Here is a 20,091-nt window from a genome sequence, read left to right on the forward strand (position 1 = left end):
TTCTCTCTCTTTTTTTTCGATTAAAAAGATAATAAAAATATGAAGTTATGAACATGGAATGAATTATAGATTAGACTAAAACAAAAAGGTATGTTCAATAATTTAACAACTAAAGTAGAATATTTATAATTTGATTTGAGAAGAGTGATATAACCCATCATATCAATGATAAAAAGATTGATTTAGATATATTTTAATTTAACTTAAACACCATATTAATAATTTTACAATAACAATAACATATATGTAATTCAAACTCATTTAAAATATCTAATATAAATATAACTATTTCTACCTCGTAAAAATAGAAACAACTATTTCAAACACATTCCAATATGTTCAATGAATTTGAGAACAATGTATAACACAAACAATATTTTTAGCCCATACCATAATCCAAAGGGGAAAAAAATAATTTAAAATAGTATATTTTTTTGATGTAACCTCAATCAAAGGGAAAAGAATTTTTTCCTTTTTAATAGTACCATATATATTAATATATTATATAACCATATTATATACATCATGTAACATAGTTATTCCTGTCCTTTTCCCCCACCGATACAATACAAGGCCAATATAGAAAGTCACCATTTTCCTACTTTCCCCTTTTCCATTTCCTCTCAAAAAACAAATTAAACTTCTCTTCATTTTCCCAACCTATACATACATACACAACACACAATTTATATATATAGAAATATATATATATATATATATATATATACACAGAGAGAGAGGGGGGTGGGTACAGTAAGGGGAGAGAAATGGCATCGGAGGATGAATTGATGATGATGCACGACGCCGCCACCGACGACGGTGAATCCTTCGACGATGACTTTTACAGCGGCGGCGATGCTCATGATGATGACGATGATTCCGACGATGATGATGTCATGGATTATGATTTCATCGATAATGATTCTGATGATTCCGATAACCTTATCGCTCATCATCGTTCTCAGGTACAGTTGGAGATTTTTTCAGTTTTTGTTTTTACATTTTGGATTTTTTTTCTTTTGAATTTTGAGCCTTTTTAAAAAAAAAAATTGATTGATTACTGGAAATAGTTAATTGGTATTAGTAAACAAATTGAATTTTGAGCTGATTTTTTAAGATTTATTTTTTTTGTTGAATTTTGAGCAGTTTTTTTTGTTTTTATTGATTACTGGAAATAGCTAATTTCTAGTAGTAAATAAATTGAATTTTGAGTTTTTTTTTTTTAAAGTTCTTTTCGGCTTTTTTTCCTTTTTTTTTGTTTGAATTTAGGATTTTTTTTTTTTTGAATTTTGAGCTGTTTTTTTTTTGTTGATTTATTACTTGAATAGTTAATTGATAGTAGTAAATAAATTGAATTTTGAGCTTATTTTTGTAGTTTTTTGAAGATTTTTCAAATTTTGAGCTTTTGTTCGTATTTTTTCGAATTTTGAAGATTTTTTGAGCTTTTTCTTCATTTGTTTTTAAGTTTAGGATTTTTTTTTGAATTTTGAGCGGTTTTATGTTTTTTTTTTGTTGGTTGATTAGCGGAAATAGTTCATTGCTAGTGAAGAAATTGAATGGATGATTGTTTTAGTTGCTGATTATTGTTTTTTAAATCAAAATAATAATTGAAAAAGTAGTTTGGTGTACTAAAGCTCTCACCATGCACGGGATCTGGGAAGGGCCGGACTACAGGCTTGACTATGAGGGTCTATTGTACGCAAACTTACCTTGCATTTCTGCAAGATGCTGTTTACATGGCTTGAACTTGTGACCTTGGGGGAAGGATCGGACCACGAGTTTTTTTCGTAACCAGTATTACCTTGCATTTTTGTAAGATGTTGTTTTCAAGCCTTGAACTCGTAACCTCAAGGGAAGGACCGAACCACGAGGGTCTATTGTACACAGTCTTACCTTGCATTTCTGCAAGATGTTGCTTTCACGGCTTGAACCTGTGACAACAACTTTACCAGTTACAACTAAGGGTCATTTTTATTTGTTATTTGTTTTATCAAAAATGGTCTGTCTATTAGATTTTCCGTGTCTTGACTGACATATTTATTGTTTCCGAAACTTGGGGCTTTTGAAAACCAAGATTTTTATGAATAGGGGGGAATATCTAGTGTACGTGTGGGAGTTGACACGTGGAAGGAAAGTGAGGGATGATTTGGTTGAATCAACTTCTTTTTTTTTTTCCATATTTTAGTTGAAGGGTGGAAGGGGAAAAAACAACTTTTTGTTTTGATAGTATAACTGGGTTTTCCTTAAGAATACATTTTGCTCCCTCCTGCCCATTTTAGTTGTCGTTCTTGCTTAGAATAACTGGTTCAAAATAGTTGTCGTTTTAGCGAATTGAGAGCGCTTTATCCTTGCTCAATAAATGTGGAGAGAGATTAATGTGGTGAAAAGAGAGTAGTATTAAATCCATATCAAAGAATAAATAAGGATTATTTAGTCAAGTTGCCTCTTTAGTTAATTTTTCCTTAAAAGAACGTGTAAAGAAAAACATGGCAAGTAAAATTGAACGAAGGGAGTAGTTTATTCAAGACAACAGTAAATGTATTATGGATTGTGGAAGGGGAAAGTAATTTTGGGCTGTGTCCTTATCCTTTCAAAAAAAAAATAAAATGAAGCATTTTTGGGCTGAATGTGGGTGCTCCAATGAATGCTTGATTAATGTTGTTAAACTTCTTGCAAGAAGTGTCTTGTAAGAAATACCACTTGCTGAACCAAATTGCAATGCGCGTCTCTTTTGATGCCTAAACTGGAGAAGAACAGGTCTTGATGGAGATGAAGCATCTCTTTGACCATCTTCTAGTTGGAGCAGTGTTCTGGAAAGTGAGAAGCGGAAAAAAGTGACAAGGGCTCGTTTCACCTAAGTGTGAAGCGAAGCGCATGTTTTTTCAAACTGAAGCACAATTTGATATAAAAATTAAAAGAGTTAAATTTGTATAAATATATAATCAAGAACTAGATAGAAATAAGTACAACAAAATACCCTGTGTGCTGTTTCTTGTCCTGTAACATCTTGGTACCTTTTAATAAAATATCTAACTTACCCCAAAAAAAAGGACAACATGAAGGGAGCCTTGGAGTAACTGGTAAGTTGCCTCCATGTGACCAGGAGGTCACGGGTTCAAGCCTTGGAAACAGCCTCGGGTAGAAATGCAAGGTAAGGCACCCTTGTGGTGGGGTCCGGCAAGGACCCTGCTCATAGCGGGAGCTTTAGTGTACTGTGTACCCCGTGTAATCCAGCGAGCAAGTGGGATCTGGGGAGGGTGGAGTGTATACAGCTTTAACCCTACCTTGTGAAGGAACCTCCTAAATGCTCGCTTACGGACAGATCTCACGGTTTTTACTTCAATTTACCTTTTTTTGCAGTCAAATTATAGTATTTTGAATGAAGCCGATATTCACAAATGCCAAGAGGAAAGTATTACAAAGGTATCTACAGTGCTCTCCATTTCAAGGGTAGCTGCTGGCATCCTGCTTCGCCATTATAACTGGTAAATTCTTCTCATAAGCATTATTTTGTAGATATGATTACGGATCTTACAATGGGTATTGAACTAGAAGTTCTTTCAGTCTTCAGTTGATTTTTGTGGTCATCAATAGATTTGTAGTCTATGCAAGTCGTCGTAGTCATGTAGTATGATTTTATTTCTTCTTATAAAAAGAAAAGTATGCTTGCATCTGGGATCTTGAATTGCTCTCACTTACCTCATACGTACAAGCCTTTTAAGGTTTTTAGGGCTTATACTAAATATCCTAGCCTTTTGGACCGACAGGAGTGTCAGCAAAGTGAATGATGAATGGTTTGCAGATGAAGGAAAGGTCCGCAGGATTGTTGGTTTGTTAGAGAATCCTCTGCCGCTCCCTGATGGGGTAGAGGTAATTAAATTTCATAGAGGAAGAGTACTTTCTGTTTTTAGATTGTATTGAAGCTAGACTAGAAGCTAAGGGCTGATCGCTGCTATTTCCTTGAATTCAAGATGTGCACTTTCTTTCTTGCAGCTTACATGTGGGATCTGCTTTGACGTTTATCCTCGTAATGAGATCAGTGCCGCTGCTTGTGGTCATCCTTTTTGTCTCACATGCTGGCAAGGTTAATTTCTTCAGAAAATGACCACTTCTTTAATGGAGGTTTGAAAGGCATTTGGGTTAAACATTCCCTCTCCTTGGGAAACCTGATATTCTAGATAAATGAAACTATCCTCTTTCCTGCTGGAAAATCTTTAAGTTACATTATACTGTCTTACACACGTTTTTCTGGCTTATCTTGCTGCAATGGTTGAGTTTTGAACTCTTTAGGGGGTGGAAGTGTTTTGCATGTCTAAGGGCTAATCTGCTGTTGTTGGTTAATGAAGTTTCTGTTACCACATTTCATTCACCGTCTTTCACGGAGGATGATAATTTTTGTCTAGGTTTTCTAATACTGGGTCGTTTGGTGTGAGGTATAAGGGATAAATAGTCCCGGGATAAAACGAAGGATTATTTTATCTCATGTTTGGTGGGAGGTATTAGTTAGCACCGGGATTATTTATCCCACCATTTACACCATAGTGATGGGATAAGCTATCCCATTTACATGGTGGGATAACTCTTTCCAACCAAACGACCCCAAAGTGTACAGGACTTTGCTCGCTTAAATAGGCTGTTACTTGATTTAGAAAAATATAGGTACCAAAAGTTGATTTGAGAACGCATGGATATGGGAAGCTAAAGAGAAAAGATTACAGTTTATTTGATGAGATATTTACTAGTTAATCTGGTCATCATAGAACAATTTAGTGGTAAGAGCGCAGCCTGTGATGTGTGGATTAGGTGCACATCACATATTCGAACCTTGTCGCAGATAAGACCTGGTATTTAAGCGAAGAGAGGTAGAGGGGTTGGTCCAATATCTACTGATTGGTCGTACTATGGTTAGTTTTTTTGTCATTTTCTGTTTAGTCATCCGATAGGTCTTTTCATTGTCTCTATTTGGTGCAGGGTATATTAGCACGGCCATCACTGATGGTCCTGGATGCTTGATGTTGCGCTGTCCTGATCCATCTTGTAGTGCTGCTATCGGTCTAGATATGATAAAAAAATTGGCAAATAATGAAGACAAAAAGAAGTATAACCGCTACTTTATCAGGTCGTTTGTGGAGGACAACAGAAAGGTAATTGTTCGCATAAAGTTTTTTGGTTATTTGCCCTGTGAACCCCACAACCACCTCCCCCCCACCCCCAAACACACACAAAAAAATAAAATCTTCCTTAGTGTTTCTTTCTGTTATGTCTTTTGGAAGAATATTTACTGTACACCTTGTGTGTCTATTAAGTTCCTAAAGGTTTTTTTGGTCTTCTTTAGACAAAATGGTGTCCTGCTCCTGGATGTGATTATGCAGTTGACTATATAGTTGGCAGTGGTAGCTATGACGTTACTTGCGGGTGCTCATATAGTTTCTGCTGGAATGTGAGTTGCAATTTTTGAACTTAACTACTTCATATAATGATAGTCCTGTCTCTGCATTTGTGTAATCCCTTCAAGTTACATATATCCAGTGTACTGAGGAAACTCATCGCCCAGTTGATTGTGGGACTGTGTCCAAGTGGATCTTGAAGAACAGTGCAGAGTCTGAAAACATGAACTGGTATGTAGTATTAGATTTTATCATCCTGTCCATTCCTTTTTCTTTTGTATTACTTGGTTTAGTTGGCTTTGGTAAATTAGTCTTGGAAGACTTATGAAATAACTAGAGGATGGAGCTATTCTAGTTAGTTAGTTCTCTGGTGAAATTGTTGGACCATAGACGGGTTTTAACCATCTTGTAGACGTAGGTGAAATTGGCTCACGTTTTTAATGGAGCTTTAACTTTTGTCGTAGTGTTAACCTATTCATGTAATCTTTGGCTTTTAAGTATCTGTTATCATCTGTGGTTTACTATATTTAGGTGGTTGCACCTTGTTGTTGATATTACAGGTCGGCACTGATTTCCTATTAGTTGTCATGTTTTTCTTCACTGCTCTTTTTCCTTTCCATTACTACTTTGATTTGCTTAATTTGAGCCGAGGGTCTTCCGGAAGCAGCCTCTCTACCTCCAAAAGAGGTAAGGTCTGCGTGCACTCTACCCTCCCCAATTTGTGGGATTTTACCGGGTATTTTGTTGTTGTTGTTGTTGTAATTTTCAATGGAACTTACTGTAATCTTGATTGTCTTCCTTTTGTTGGGAAAAATAGTGATTTTGGGAAAAAACGTTACGAAGGTAAAGTTGGAAGTTTTCCGCATTGGTAGTTTTTAAGTCACAGTGAAGTTCAAATAAGTGCTAGAGGAGCAACAGCCCACGTTCTACATCTTCTTAAGGCCCTACTAAACATTGTTTCTTTTGCAGTGCGCGGTATCGCCTGTTCTAGTCCTAACCATCTTAGAATTTTCCACCAGAAACCAGCCATGATTCAACAATTTTAAAGGATGGCCCATTATCTACTATTTTTTTTTTATGGTCTCAAATAGGTTCATATTTCAGTAGTTACTGTTTTCCTATTTCTGTTAGACTCCAGTTTTTACTTTCCTTGATGTTGTCGGATCTGCATTATTTTGAGATCTAGTTCTTTGCAGTTTTTACTTTCCTTGCAATTAGAGCTGCTATTCAATCATTTTTCGATTATGCATTTGTGTTAGCTCGGCCGCTGACTTGCAATTAGAGCTGCTATTCAATCATTTTTCGATTATGCATTTGTGTTAGCTCGGCCGCTGACAACCTGGCTAACTTTCCATACCATATATTTGTGTGTTTCATCTAAAACCTAAATGCCATGTCATAATTAATTCTGCATTTCCAATGCATGGAACTAACATCATTATCTTGGTGATATTGCAGGATATTGGCTAATTCTAAGCCTTGTCCAAAATGCAAGCGGCCAATTGAGAAAAATCAGGGGTGCATGCATATTACATGCACACCACCCTGTAAATTTGAGTTTTGCTGGTAAGTGTATCAGCTAATTCCATGGATTTTTTTAACAGTTCCTGTTCCTAGCATGTGCTGTAGCTTGAGCAATTTTTTCCGCCAGTACCCCCCCCCCCCCCCCCCCCTCACACACACGGGGGGAGACTACCCAGTGTAGTCCCACAAGTGGGGTTTGGGGAGGGTGGTGTGTATGCAGTCTTACCCCCACCTTTGTGAAGGTTGAGAGGCTGTTTCCCAGATATTGTTTTATTTGTGATTCTTGTGAACTAAGAAGACATCTTTGCAGGCTCTGCCTCGGCCCTTGGACAGATCATGGTGAGAGAACTGGTGGCTTTTATGCGTGCAACCGTTACGAGGCAGCAAAACAAGAGGGAGTGGTAAGATCTCTGCTCTTATAGTATTTTCTATTTTCAAGATTTTCTGCTAATTCAGTTCTTTAATCATAAGTTAACTAATGTTTATTTGGTTTTTTCTTCCAGTTTGATGAATCTGAAAAGAGGAGAGAGATGGCAAAAAATTCCTTAGAAAGATATACACATTACTATGAACGATGGGCCACCAACCAGTCGGTATGTGGAGTTGTAGGACACCTTTATTTTTTTAAATATTCCTTGTTAAATGCTCTTATCTAATGTCAGTAATTTTTTTCAATGTCTTATTTCAGTCGCGGCAAAAGGCACTTTCAGATCTTCAGCAAATGCAAACAGTAAATGTAAGAAAATTTCTTTTACATATAAAAAAATTCTTTACATACAACATTGTCTGGCTATTTGCTTATACACTTCACTTTAACTAGCAAACTGCTAGAAATGTTTGTTTCTCTTTGCTGAAGAATTTGAAAATATTCATAAGTAGAAGAACCCAGATTTCGAATGAACATATTCACACTTAAAAAGAACCTCATTATATATTTTCCCTGGAAAGTCTTGTCCCCATTTCTATCAGTTACCTATGTCAAAAAAAAAAAGAAGTCTTGTCCCCATTTCTATAGACTGAGTTGCTGAGTTTAATTTCGTCATGAAGTATTTTTTATTTCGTTCTTAAGGTTTTTAACTGTCTCTGTTTGTTATCTACAAACTTACATTTATGTACGAGCGGTGCATATGATCTTAGTGTGTTGGGTATAGCTCATTGTTATAATATGAAGTGTTTCATTGGAGGCAAAAGCACAGCTTTTTGTTATCTTTTTCCTACATTGCGTATTCATCCATTCAGCAACCCAAACAAAAATGGGCAAATACAAGGTTGGCTATCAAAAAAGAACTTGGCCATCTTTCTCTTTCAAGTTGTCATTATCTGACTGTATTTCTCAATTTCCGGAAAGCATTTATAGTGATTGCACTTTGCAGCTTGAGAAGCTGAGTGACAAACAGTGCCAACCCGAATCACAGCTCAAATTTATTACAGAGGCCTGGTTGCAGGTAATGTAAATTCTATATCAACATCAAGTATTCTTACCCTCTCTTGATTCATGTGTATATATATTGATTATAATGGCAAATCATTGCAGATAGTTGAATGTAGGCGTGTGCTAAAATGGACATATGCATATGGTTATTACTTACCGGAGCATGAACATGCCAAAAGGCAGTTCTTTGAGTATTTACAAGGTTTTGGCTTTGCTTCCCTTTTTGTGAATCACAATTAGATGGTTTCCTTGATTTATTGAGGTGCTTATCCTTAATGCCGTAGGTGAGGCTGAGTCTGGACTTGAACGACTTCATCAGTGTGCAGAGAAGGAACTCCAGGGGTACCTTGATGCAGAAAGTCCATCAAAAGAATTCAATGAGTTCCGAACAAAGCTTGCAGGGCTTACAAGGTAATATAGATTCTGCATTAACCTAGAGGTCCAGTCGTTAGTTTCTATTAGTGGCTAATCAATATGATTCAAGTGCTGCTCCGTTCTTTACCAAAGATTTCCAGATTTCTTCCTCTTGAAATGACGAATAGAAGACTCCTAGCTGGCTAAGTCTGTTGACATTGAACCCTTTTTTCTATGTCTTGCTTTTCATCTCTATAGGAGCAGATGATTAGAACATATAACATTTGACTGTTGATAGAAATACATTATTTTTGTCCCTGCTGAAATGAGGTTGCAAGTGAACACAACAAGGATGTGTCATGTTTTTAAAATTCCTTGAGAAAAGCTAAAATCTGGCTGAAGATATCACCAACTCTTTTAGCAGACGAGGTTCCTATCATTACGAGTTTCCTTTGAATGTGAAGAGGCTCCTGCACTTCTTTTTGTTGGATAAATAGGAAGAAATTTTTGCATTTGCTTGAGAGTTTATGTTATTCATCCAAAATGATTAACCTATTTTTAGGGCTGGACTCAAATTTTAGGTGATCCTATTGTTTGGAATCAACTAATGTAAAAGGCAAGTTGGACATCTATTAGGTCTTGATTAAATTCTCCATTCATAGAACTCTTGTTCTATCACGGGACCAGTTAGTAGTGCGTTACAGTAATATTGAGGTTTCTAAATTTTCAGTTGGACCAGCATGTCATTAGGGTAACAACAACAACAACAACAACAAACCCAGTGTATTCCCACTTAGTGGGGTCTGGGGGGGTTAAGATGTACGCAGTCCATACCTCTACCTCTGATGAAGTAGAAAGGCTGTTTCCGAAAGACCCCCGGCTCAAGTCACGAGATATCACACAAACACATAGTACAGCACAGAAGCAGATGACATAACATAGATACGGCACCCATAAGAAATATAAAACAGAGTAAAGCAGGAATGCAGGAATATACAGCAGAGGAAAGCACACATATTCGTAATAAACATGGAACACGGAACACGGAACATTGAATACGGAATCATAACAGGAATACACCCCCACCAATTTATTCCCTACACTAGCGACCCGAACTGGCCCTAATCCTCTGCCGTAATTCGCATCTTCCATACCTTCCTATCTAGGGTCATGTCCTCGGTGAGCTGTAACTGTTCCATGTCCCGCCTAATCACCTCACCCCAGTACTTCTTCGGTCTACCCCTACCCCGTCTAAAACCATCCAACGCTAGCCTCTCACACCTACGGACCGGGGCATCCGTGCCCCTCCTCTTCACGTGTCCGAACCATCTCAATCGTGCTTCCCGCATCTTACACTCCACTGAAGTCACACCAACCTTCTCCCGGATAGTCTCATTCCGAACTCTATCCCCTCGGGTCAGTCCACCCATCATTAGGGTAAGCATTCTTTAAATGCAACATATGCCAGTTTCTTTTGACAGATGTATTTATTTACCAGTTAGGAAACTTACCTGCTATCTTGCTCTCATATTTTCTTACAACCCTGCTTTGAGAACTCTTTTGAGCCAAGGGTCTCTCAGAAACCACCTCTCTACCCCACAAAGGTAGAGATAACGTATGATGTTCTTGTTGTTGTTGTTTGTAGTTAGGAAACTTGCCCATATAGGAGTATGCATCTGACATAAGAGTCGCACTCAAGCGGGGGTTTCAGAGGCATGCCCACCGATTAATAATTATATGATACCTTCGGTGTTCGCTAATTCCAACATGAAATCCGGAATCACGCGTGATTCATAGTTTCAGTAAGAGACTAGTACAGCGGTTGTACTGCATTAACAAAATCAGTAGCTTTCAGGTCTCTACTTGTGTGTCTTGCTTACGTTCAACTTTAGTGTGCGTCCGGTGGAGGTTCTTCCTAGTTTATTGAGCATCTTGCTGAAATTCTGGTATATCCCCCCCTTTTTTAGAGATGAGTAGGTAGAGTACTAATGTAATTTATTTTGTTCAAATGTTACAGTGTAACTAGAAACTACTTTGAGAACCTGGTCCGAGCTTTAGAGAATGGTCTCTCTGATGTGGATGCTCATGGTGCTTACAGCAGGGCAGCTAGCTCGAAAAGCCTGGGAGGTGGGAACATCAAAGGGAAGGGCGGTAGAGGAAAGGGAACCACATCAAGATCAAGCAGTTCTAGAAACATAGATGATTCAGGACATTGGTCTTGTGAGTATTGTACATATGCCAACGTTAGGTCTGCTACCGTGTGCCAGATGTGCCAGCAGCGTCGTTGAAGCCATTTTTGGAGTTGCCACTTCAGATTGGGAGAATCCTCATTATCTACTGATTGCTGTGACTGAGGTCCAGCTACGGACGTATTTTCTAAGTCGCGTAAATGCTTGGAACAAATCGGAACCTAACAGTCAGTAAAGTATGATGGAGATGATGAGTTTAATGGAACATGAGTTGGAAAGCCAATCATACCTATGGAAGATGAATGTGTATAGAATGTTTGTTGTCTGTCATCTTTGTAAACTTTATCTGACTTGTGCCACAGAAATGTTATTTTCAAATGTTCAACTCCCTGATTATACAAAACTAGTGTTATTAACTGTTAGTATAGTATAAAAAAATAATTTCAACCCTTGCTAATCTTTTATAAACCCCAAATTAGGATGTTTTTAAGGCCATATCACATTGTCGCTCTTGTTGCATACTGTTGGCATTGCTTAGTGCATCTGCAAACTCATTAAAATCATACTATAAAGTTCTTAATAAAATTTCAGCATCATTTCATAACAAGAAACTAAATACATAGTCATTTCTAGCTTTCCAAATCATCCATATAATAGATACTTACAATTGCATTAAAGTGTTGGTATCCAGCTATAATTTATACCATAAGGTTGAAAAATCTAATTTTAGGTGCATTTTAGTACCTACTGCACTCACTAAATTGCATCCCCAATTGTTCAAATTGTTCTCTTAGATTCTAGGGAAAGTTTGCAGAGGTTAATTTTTCTTTTTTCAGTACGTGAATAGAGGAATTAGAGGATCCAACAACGATAACAAATCCACCAAAAAAAAAAAAAACAACAACAAATGTAATGTAATTTTATGGGTAGGATTTGGAGAAGGTAAAATATACGTGGACCTTGCTTCTATCTTGAGAGGTAGATAGGTTGTTTCTCATCAGGGACGGCTGTGGGTGATCCAATTTTATTAAATTTAAATTCGTACAAAATTCGGATTATATTAAATTTAAAATATATTAGTCCCAAATAAATATTGCGGATTAATATAACTGAATTAATTATTTAAGTCCAAACATATATGGGTTTGATTAAAGTCCAATTTTTTATCGGGTTAGCCCATTGATTTAAGCTACAAATGATGAGCCCACTTTACTAAGCCTAAAATATTGTCATATTCTAGAGGCCCAAATAAGTGTCACGTGTCAAATGACGTGGCATGCCAAATCAAGTGAAGGAGCCAATGAGACCATGCCACGTGTCAAAATGATGCAGTAAATTAAAAGCCCATAAGAAATGCCATGTCACTTAAATCTGATTGGCCAAAGGAAGTTCATGTTTATCATGACTCTCTACTTCCTACAACTATAAATACGGGCCTTATAATTCAGAAAAGGGACCAACAAGTTTAACAAGAAGCAAGAGAAAGCTCGTGGATCAAAGCAGCATATTTCTCTAAAAATTCAAGAACAAGCTCAAGATTTCAAAAATTCAAGAACAAGCTCAAGATTTCAAGATCAAGAGTTCAAGGTTTAAGAACAAGCTCAAGATTTCAAGATCAAGAGTTCAAGGTTCAAGAACAAGTTCAAGCTTAAAGATCAAGACTACAAGATTCAAGAACAAGCTCAACGGCCCTTGAATTCAAGTACAAGTCGAGATCAAGTTCATCAAGTCTTCAAATCAAGTTTAAGTTCAAGATCAAGACCCCAAGATTCAAGAACAAGCTACCAAGCCCTTGGATTCAAGCACAAGTCAAGATCAAATCCGTCAAGTTCAAGTTAAAGTTTAAGATCAAGCTCGAAACCCTGAATTTATAGTTGAAAAGGCTAATCAGAGGAATCATAGAGATTGTAACACTCACTTATTGAAATCGATAAATTGATTGTTGCAGTATTTTTCTTGTCTCGGTTATTTATTTTCGGTCTCAAGAATTTTATTGTCCAACAAATTATGGCACGCCCAATGGGACGATCTCTACTTCTCATCTCAACTTTTCAGACTTTGAAGATTAAGAACGCCGAAATGACTTTCAAGAAGATCAACTCTCAATCAACTGCTTCCAAGGCTGCTGATTCAAGATTCTCTGCTGAAGTAGAAAGCATCCTTGGTGTTACTTTGGGGAGCTTGGGAGCTGTCACGAGGAGTAATACAAACATGTTAGGAAAACAAACACATCCAGTGTCGTTCGCGCCAACTTCAATTTTTGGATCTTCAACCCCAAAAGGAATGAAGTACAATGCAAGTGCTTCGGAAGGAGGAAGCAGTGTCGCGGAATCGCTTAAGAAGACTCTTGCTCTACTTGAGCATTCTGGTTCCAAATACTCTGGCGCAAAGAGCGATGGTCGTTCAACAAACACGTCATCTCCACTTACACCGTATAAGTTGAGCACTTTAAAGATCAACCTATACGATAATCCATGTTACTCTTCGACATTTCTGGTGATCATGCAAGCAATGGTAACTGATGCCTCGTCTATGGAGGAGCAGCTTGCGAATTTGATAAAGGTAATTGAAGGCTTGACCAACTATGTTCAGAATCAAGAGGCTAGGATTGATAAGATAGTGAATAGGGTGGAAGGCTTGATAGACGGAGAATCTAGCCATGCACCAGGAAAAGCTCCAGAGGTTCATGAGATAGAAAATCCTGTGAAACAAACACCACTGACTAAAGAGGTGCAAGTTTTTGCTTAAGGAATGATCCCGATTGGGCAATTAAAGGAATTCATTGAAGGGACCCTCAAAGACAAGTATGATGTTGTCACCAAGTCTTCCCTTACATATGCCAAGCCCTACACTACGAGAATAGATAGCCTCAAAATGCCTGCCAGCTATTAACCCCTCAAATTTCAATAATTTGAGGGCAAAGGTAATCCGAAAAAACATGTCGCACACTTTGTCGAGACATGTAATAATGATGGAACTTACGGTGACTATCTTGTCAAACAGTTTGTTCATTCCCTAAAGCGAAACACCTTTGATTGGTATACGAACCTCGAGCCTAACTCCATCGATAGTTGGGAGCAATTGAAACACGAGTTCCTAAATTAGTTTATAGTACAAGGCGTACAGTGAGCATGATAGAACTCACAAATACTCAACAAAGAAAGGATGAGCCAGTCACCGACTTCATCAATCGATAGAGAAATGCGAGTCTAAACTGCAAAGATAGGCTCAGTGAAGCTTCTGCAATAGAGATGTGCGTCCAAAGAATGCACTCGGGGCTTCTCTACATTTTGCAAGGAATTAAATCAAAATTCTTTGAAGAGTTAGCTACTCGTGCTCACGACATGGAGTTGAGCATGTCTTCTTGTGGAAAGGAAGGAGAGTCTATCCATGACCCTCGAAGGGGAAAGGATAAGCAAGAACCCAAAAAATGGGGCAAGTTTGTCCCCAAAAATGACAACAAGGAGTCCATGAATATTGATATGTATCCTGTGAAGGTCACCACAAAAGTGAGCAAGAAGCAAAGTGTGAAGACGACTTTTGGAGCACGTCCAAATCAGAAAACTTTAAAGGAGATGCAAGAAAAGGAATATCCCTTCCTTGATTCTGATATTGCCGAGATTTTTGATGAACTTCTTGAGCATAAGCTCATTGAAATCCCAGAGATGAAGCGTCCCAACGAAGCTGAGAGGACTAATGACCCTAAGTATTGCAAATATCATAGGCTCATAAGTCACCCTCTGGAAAAGTGCTTTGTCTTTAAAGATAAAGTCATGCAACTGATAAAAGAGAAGAAGATCTTCTTCGACGATGAGACGACCAGTTCTCATCAAATCTCTATCATATATGGCTCACTCGATCCAGTCCAAATATGTATCGAAGAGCATAATGAGAAAATATTAGAGCCTCACAGGTCTTTAGTTGACGAAGGCGATGATGAAGGTTGGACTCTGGTGACCAGGCACAGACGCAGGAGGACAAGTCTACAAAAGGAGTTGGCTGAACAGCCAACCAGAAGGAGAATGGTGAAGAAACCAAGGAAACAGAAGCTGGTTGAACTTTCAAAAAAGATGACCGTCACAGAGCTTCACCCTTTAAAACTTCAGCGTCTGGTGACTTTAGAGGAATTCTTACCGAGTTAGTTTCATGTAAAGGCTGCCCAAGTCAACCTTGAGGTGTCTTGTTTTAACACCACCAAAGAGGGGGCAAAGTGTGAGAACCTACCTATGGAAGTTCCTTCATCTTCCGAAAAGTTTGTTGAAACTCTTGGCGAAGAGGCATATATGTGTGATGCAAAAATCACATTCACAAATAACGATCTTCTGCTTGGTGAGACCTTACATAACCGTCCCTTATACATGGTGGATCAAATTCTAGGAAAGAAGATCAATAGAATCTTGATAGATGAGGGATCTAGAGTTAACATCCTGCCTATCCGCATGATGAAAGAACTTGGCATCGCTACTAGCGAACTGGACGAAAGTCGTATAATAATCCAAGGCTTCAACCAAGGGGACCGAGGACCAGAGGTCCATGGGATGTATCAAGTTAGGAATTTGTATGAATGATTTTCAATCAAACCCATTGATGCATGTGATTGATGCCAAAACTTCATACAATATATTGCTTGGTAGGGCCTGGGTGCAAGGGAATAAAATTATCTGGTCCTCTTACTATCAATGCTTGAAGTACCTCAAAGGCGGAGTGAAAAGAAAGATAGTTGCCGATGACAAGCCATTCACTGAAACTGAGTTACATTTTGTCGATGCAAAATTCTACTTAAAGAAGTATGTTGTTGATGAGAAAAGGGTTGAAGATGTCACTAAGACCAAGTGTGACGATCTTGCATCTAAGAAGATCGCAGTGACAGTTGAAAAATTCACCACCAAGAAGCCTCTCTTCACTTCAAATAAAGAAAGTGTTGCTTCTACGAAAAAAAGGGCAACTCCCATTCTACGCTATGTACCGAAGGTAAAGAAAGAGAAAGATCACCCATCGAATTCCTAAGATAATGTGCTAAAGGTCTAACTTTGCCTATCAGGAAGATTGATGCAATAAATCCATCCTCAAGATTTCTTGAAGAATCTGTGGCTCAAAATTTGCCACAATATATGACACTCTCTATGAAGCGTACGAAAGAAAGCTTTAACCCAAATGCATATAAGCTATTTGTAAAGGCTGGATACAATCCTAATGACTCATCAAGGTTGGGAAAACTTCCATCGGAGGGTACAACCAAGAAGGCACGTAAAGGCCTAGGATACACGCAGCCACCTCTAATTCGCATCTCCATAAGTAGGGCAGTCAGTAATTACATTATTGTGAAAGAAGAATCCACTGCTGCTAATAAAAGACCTTCTGTATTTGATCGACTTGGAGGGTCAACTGCAAGAACTTCTATGTTTGAAAGGTTGGGACCTCTAAATAAGAGGAAAAACAACAAGTGTAAGAGGAGTCGTCAAAGCACGATGATGCACTCTTCACTTAAAATACAAAAGGATTTCCAAAGTGTGATTCCTTCTAGAATGAAACGATAGAAGAAACTGGTAGTTTCATGCAACAAGGTGTTAAAATCAAAGGCTCACACTGTGGTTTATACCAAGGAACGTAAGGAAGATGAAGAAAGTATTGGCTCCTCATATCATGTTACGGCCCAGAATGAGAATGAGGCCTCATCTCAAATGAAGGTTTATGAAGAGATGAAAGATACTTTCTAGTGTCACCACATATCCATCAACGATGATGATCCTCAAGAGGAGGAAGATGCCGGAGATGCTCTATCTCAACTTGAAGAAGGAGTGAAGTCTACAATAGATCCCTTGAAAGAAGTTAATCTTGGAACTGATGAAGACCCAAGACCAACTTATCTAAGTATTTTTCTAGAGATGGAGGAATAAATCGCTTATATGGACACACTCAAAGAATATATGTATGTATTCGCCTGGATCTATAAGGAAATGCCTGACTTAGATCTAAAAGTAGTGGTCCATCAGTTAGCGGTCAAGAATAGTGCTCGTCCTGTTAAGAAATCTCAGAAACGCTTTAGGCCAGAGTTGGTTTCACTAATCAAAAATAAAGTTAACAAACTCATTGAAGCTGGATTTATTTGCGAAGTCAAATATCCTACGTGGATTTCAAGTATTGTTCCAGTACGGAAGAAGAATGGCCAAATTCGAGTTTGTGTCGACTTTTGAGATCTCAACAACACATGCCCTAAGGATGATTTTCCAATCCCCATACTAGAGTTGATAATTGATGCTATCACTGGTTATGAGGCAATGTCCTTCATGGATGGTTCATCCAGCTACAACCAAATCCGCATAGCGCCAAAGGATGAAGAGCTCACTGCATTTCGTACGCCCAAAGGTATTTAATGCTACAAGGTGATGCCTTTTGGTTTGAAGAATACTGGCGCCACTTATCAAAGGGCTATGCAAAACATCTTTGACGACCTACTCCACAAAAATATTGAATGCTACATGGATGATCTAGTGGCGAAGTCAAGAAAGAGAGACGACCACTTAAAAGATCTAAGAATGGTATTCGAGTTACTTCGCCGATATCAACTTAGGATGAATCCATTGAAGTGTGCCTTCGGAGTTACTTCTGGAAAGTTTCTTGGTTTCATTGTGCGACACTGAGGAATTGAAATTGATTAAGCCAAGGTTGATGCAATTTTAAAGATGCCCGAGCCTTAAAATATTCATGAATTAAAAAGCCTTCAAGGAAGGTTAGCATTTTTAAGGAGGTTCATCTCAAACTTGGCTGGAAAATGTCAACCATTTAGTCGTCTCATGAAGAAGGATACTCTCTTTGAATAGAACCAAGCTTGTAGTAACGCCTTTGAGAGTATCAAATCATACTTAATGAAGCCACTAGTTCTTGCGGCACCCATATCTGGGAAACCATTGATACTCTACATTACAGCATAAGAGAGATCAGTTGGAGCACTACTGGCTCAAGAAAATAGTGAAGGCAAAGAAAACTCACTTTACTATCTGAGCAGAATGATGACACCAAATGAGCTGAAGTATTCTTTGATTGAAAATTTATGTTTGGCATTGGTTTTCTCTATCCAAAAGATGAAACACTACTTTCAAGCTCATGTTATCCGTCTTGTGTTTAGGGCAAATCCCATCAAGTTTGTGATGTCAAAACCAGTCCTTAGTGACCGACTTGCAAGGTGGTACCTTCAATTTCAACAATATGAGATTGTGTACGTTCCTAAAAAAACTGTAAAAGGACAATCATTGACTGACTTCTTGGCAGATCACCCAATACCTGATGATTGGGAGCTAAGTGATGAACTTCCTGATGAAGATGTAATGGCTGTTGAATTTAGATCCCCATGGAAGATGTACTTTGATGGTGTTGCACATCGAGATGGAGCTGGTGTTGGCGTAGTGTTTGCCACTCTACAAGAAGAAGTCATCCCCAACTCTTTTACCTTGACGAATCATTGCTCCAATAATATTGCTGAATATCAAGCTCTCATACTCAGACTTGAGATGGCTGTCGACATGAAGCAACTATAATTACAAGTTTTTAGTAACTCCCAATTGGTGATCAAGCAACTTTAAGGAAGCTACAAAGTCCGGAAGCCTGAGTTAAGACCATATCATGATTATGCACAGAAGTTGACGGGATGGCTTGGAGTAGTAACCCTCCAGCATGTGCCAAGGAAAGAAAATAAGCAAGTTGATGTCCTAGTTGCTTTAGCTTCAACTCTTAACTCTTCCGAATCAGACACGAGTTACCATTCGCAAAGAATGGGTAGTACAGCCATCAAATGAGGATGAGGACATAAAAGGTAATGTTGAATACCCCGTCGCCATTTTCGAAGCTATAAAGGAAGATTGCGACGACCTATCATCGAATACTTGTGTTATGGGATACTTCCAGAAGATATAAGGAGAAGGACTGACATTTGTCGTCGTGAACCTCGCATCCTTTACTACAAAGACACACTATATCGAAGATCATTTGAAGGAGTATTCTTACTATATTTGGGAGAGGAAGAAGCAATTCAAACTTTGCAAGAAGCATACTCGGGAGATTGTGGATCACATCAGTCTGGACCGAAGCTCCATTTTCACATTAAAAGGATGGGATATTATTGGCCATGGTGAAAGATTGCTTGGACTATGTTAGAAGATACAAAGCTTGCCAATTCCATACAAATTTCATACATCAACCTCCAGAAGTACTATATCTAAATGTAGCATCTTGGCCTTTCAATGCTTAGGGAATGGATGTTATTGGTCCACTACTAAAATCTTCTGGTGGACACTTATACATCTTGGCCGAGACAAATTACTTCTCAAAATAGGCTGAAGCTGTTGCTCTCAAGGAAGTAAAGAAGGAAAATATTGCAAACTTCATCCGAGTGAACATCATCTACCGCTTTGGAATTCCGCAATACATAATAACTAACAATGGAAAACCTTTTGATAATAAGCTGATGAACAAAATTTGTGATCTTTTTAGTTTCAAGCAGCGCAAGTCTTCTATGTACCATACTGCCGCCAATGGTTTAGCCGAAGCATTCAATAAGACTTTATGCAATTTGGTGAAGAAGTTCGTCTCCAAGTCCAAACAAAACTGGCATGAGCGAATGGAAGAAGCTTTATGGGCGTATAGGACAACTTACCGTACACCAATGCAAGCAACCCCATACTCACTTGCTTTTGGAGTTGAAGCAGTCCTACTACTTGAACATCAAATACCTTCTTTGAGACTGGCTATTCAAGAAGGACTCACCGACGAAGAAAATGCTAAGTTGCATTTTACGGAGTTAGAAGCTCTTGATGAGAAGAGGCTGGAGGCTCAACAAAATTTTGAATGCTACCAAGCTCAGCTATCTCGTTCTTTCAACAAAAGGGTTCGCTTGAGGTGCTTCCAAGTTGGAGATCAAGTCTTTGCAGTAAGAAGACCCATTATCACTTCTCATAAGTCTGGGGGCAAATTCATCCCAAAGTGAGATGGGTCATACGTCGTACAAGAGGCATATTCAAATGGTGCTTACAAGATTGTTGATGCAGATGTCGTAAGGATTGTCCCTATCAGTGCCAAGTTCTTGAAGAAATACTATCCTTGAAGGGAGATGAAACTCCTTAAGACACGAGTATAAACTGCATGTCTACTCCTGACCCGTAAGAGTATAAACTATGAAAGGCTCAAAAAAATATCTGCTAGGTTGAAAACC

General features: G+C 38.3%; 1 protein-coding gene across 1 annotated transcript; it reads left to right on the top strand.

The window, feature by feature from the left end:
• The first annotated feature begins 530 nt into the window (after positions 1 to 530).
• Positions 531 to 11,335, top strand: LOC107850687 (probable E3 ubiquitin-protein ligase ARI8). Its single transcript, XM_016695391.2, has 15 exons — positions 531 to 965; positions 3,361 to 3,485; positions 3,768 to 3,870; positions 3,994 to 4,084; positions 4,972 to 5,144; positions 5,336 to 5,440; positions 5,530 to 5,618; positions 6,846 to 6,953; positions 7,222 to 7,312; positions 7,415 to 7,504; positions 7,600 to 7,647; positions 8,285 to 8,356; positions 8,446 to 8,545; positions 8,628 to 8,754; positions 10,715 to 11,335. The coding sequence occupies exons 1-15, from the start codon at positions 768 to 770 to the stop codon at positions 10,983 to 10,985; spliced, it is 1,791 nt and encodes a 596-aa protein (XP_016550877.1). The 5' UTR covers positions 531 to 767; the 3' UTR covers positions 10,986 to 11,335.
• The last annotated feature ends 8,756 nt before the right edge of the window (positions 11,336 to 20,091 follow it).

This window comes from Capsicum annuum, chromosome 12 (genome assembly GCF_002878395.1).
Source record: "Capsicum annuum cultivar UCD-10X-F1 chromosome 12, UCD10Xv1.1, whole genome shotgun sequence".
NCBI classification, from domain to species: domain Eukaryota; kingdom Viridiplantae; phylum Streptophyta; class Magnoliopsida; order Solanales; family Solanaceae; genus Capsicum; species Capsicum annuum.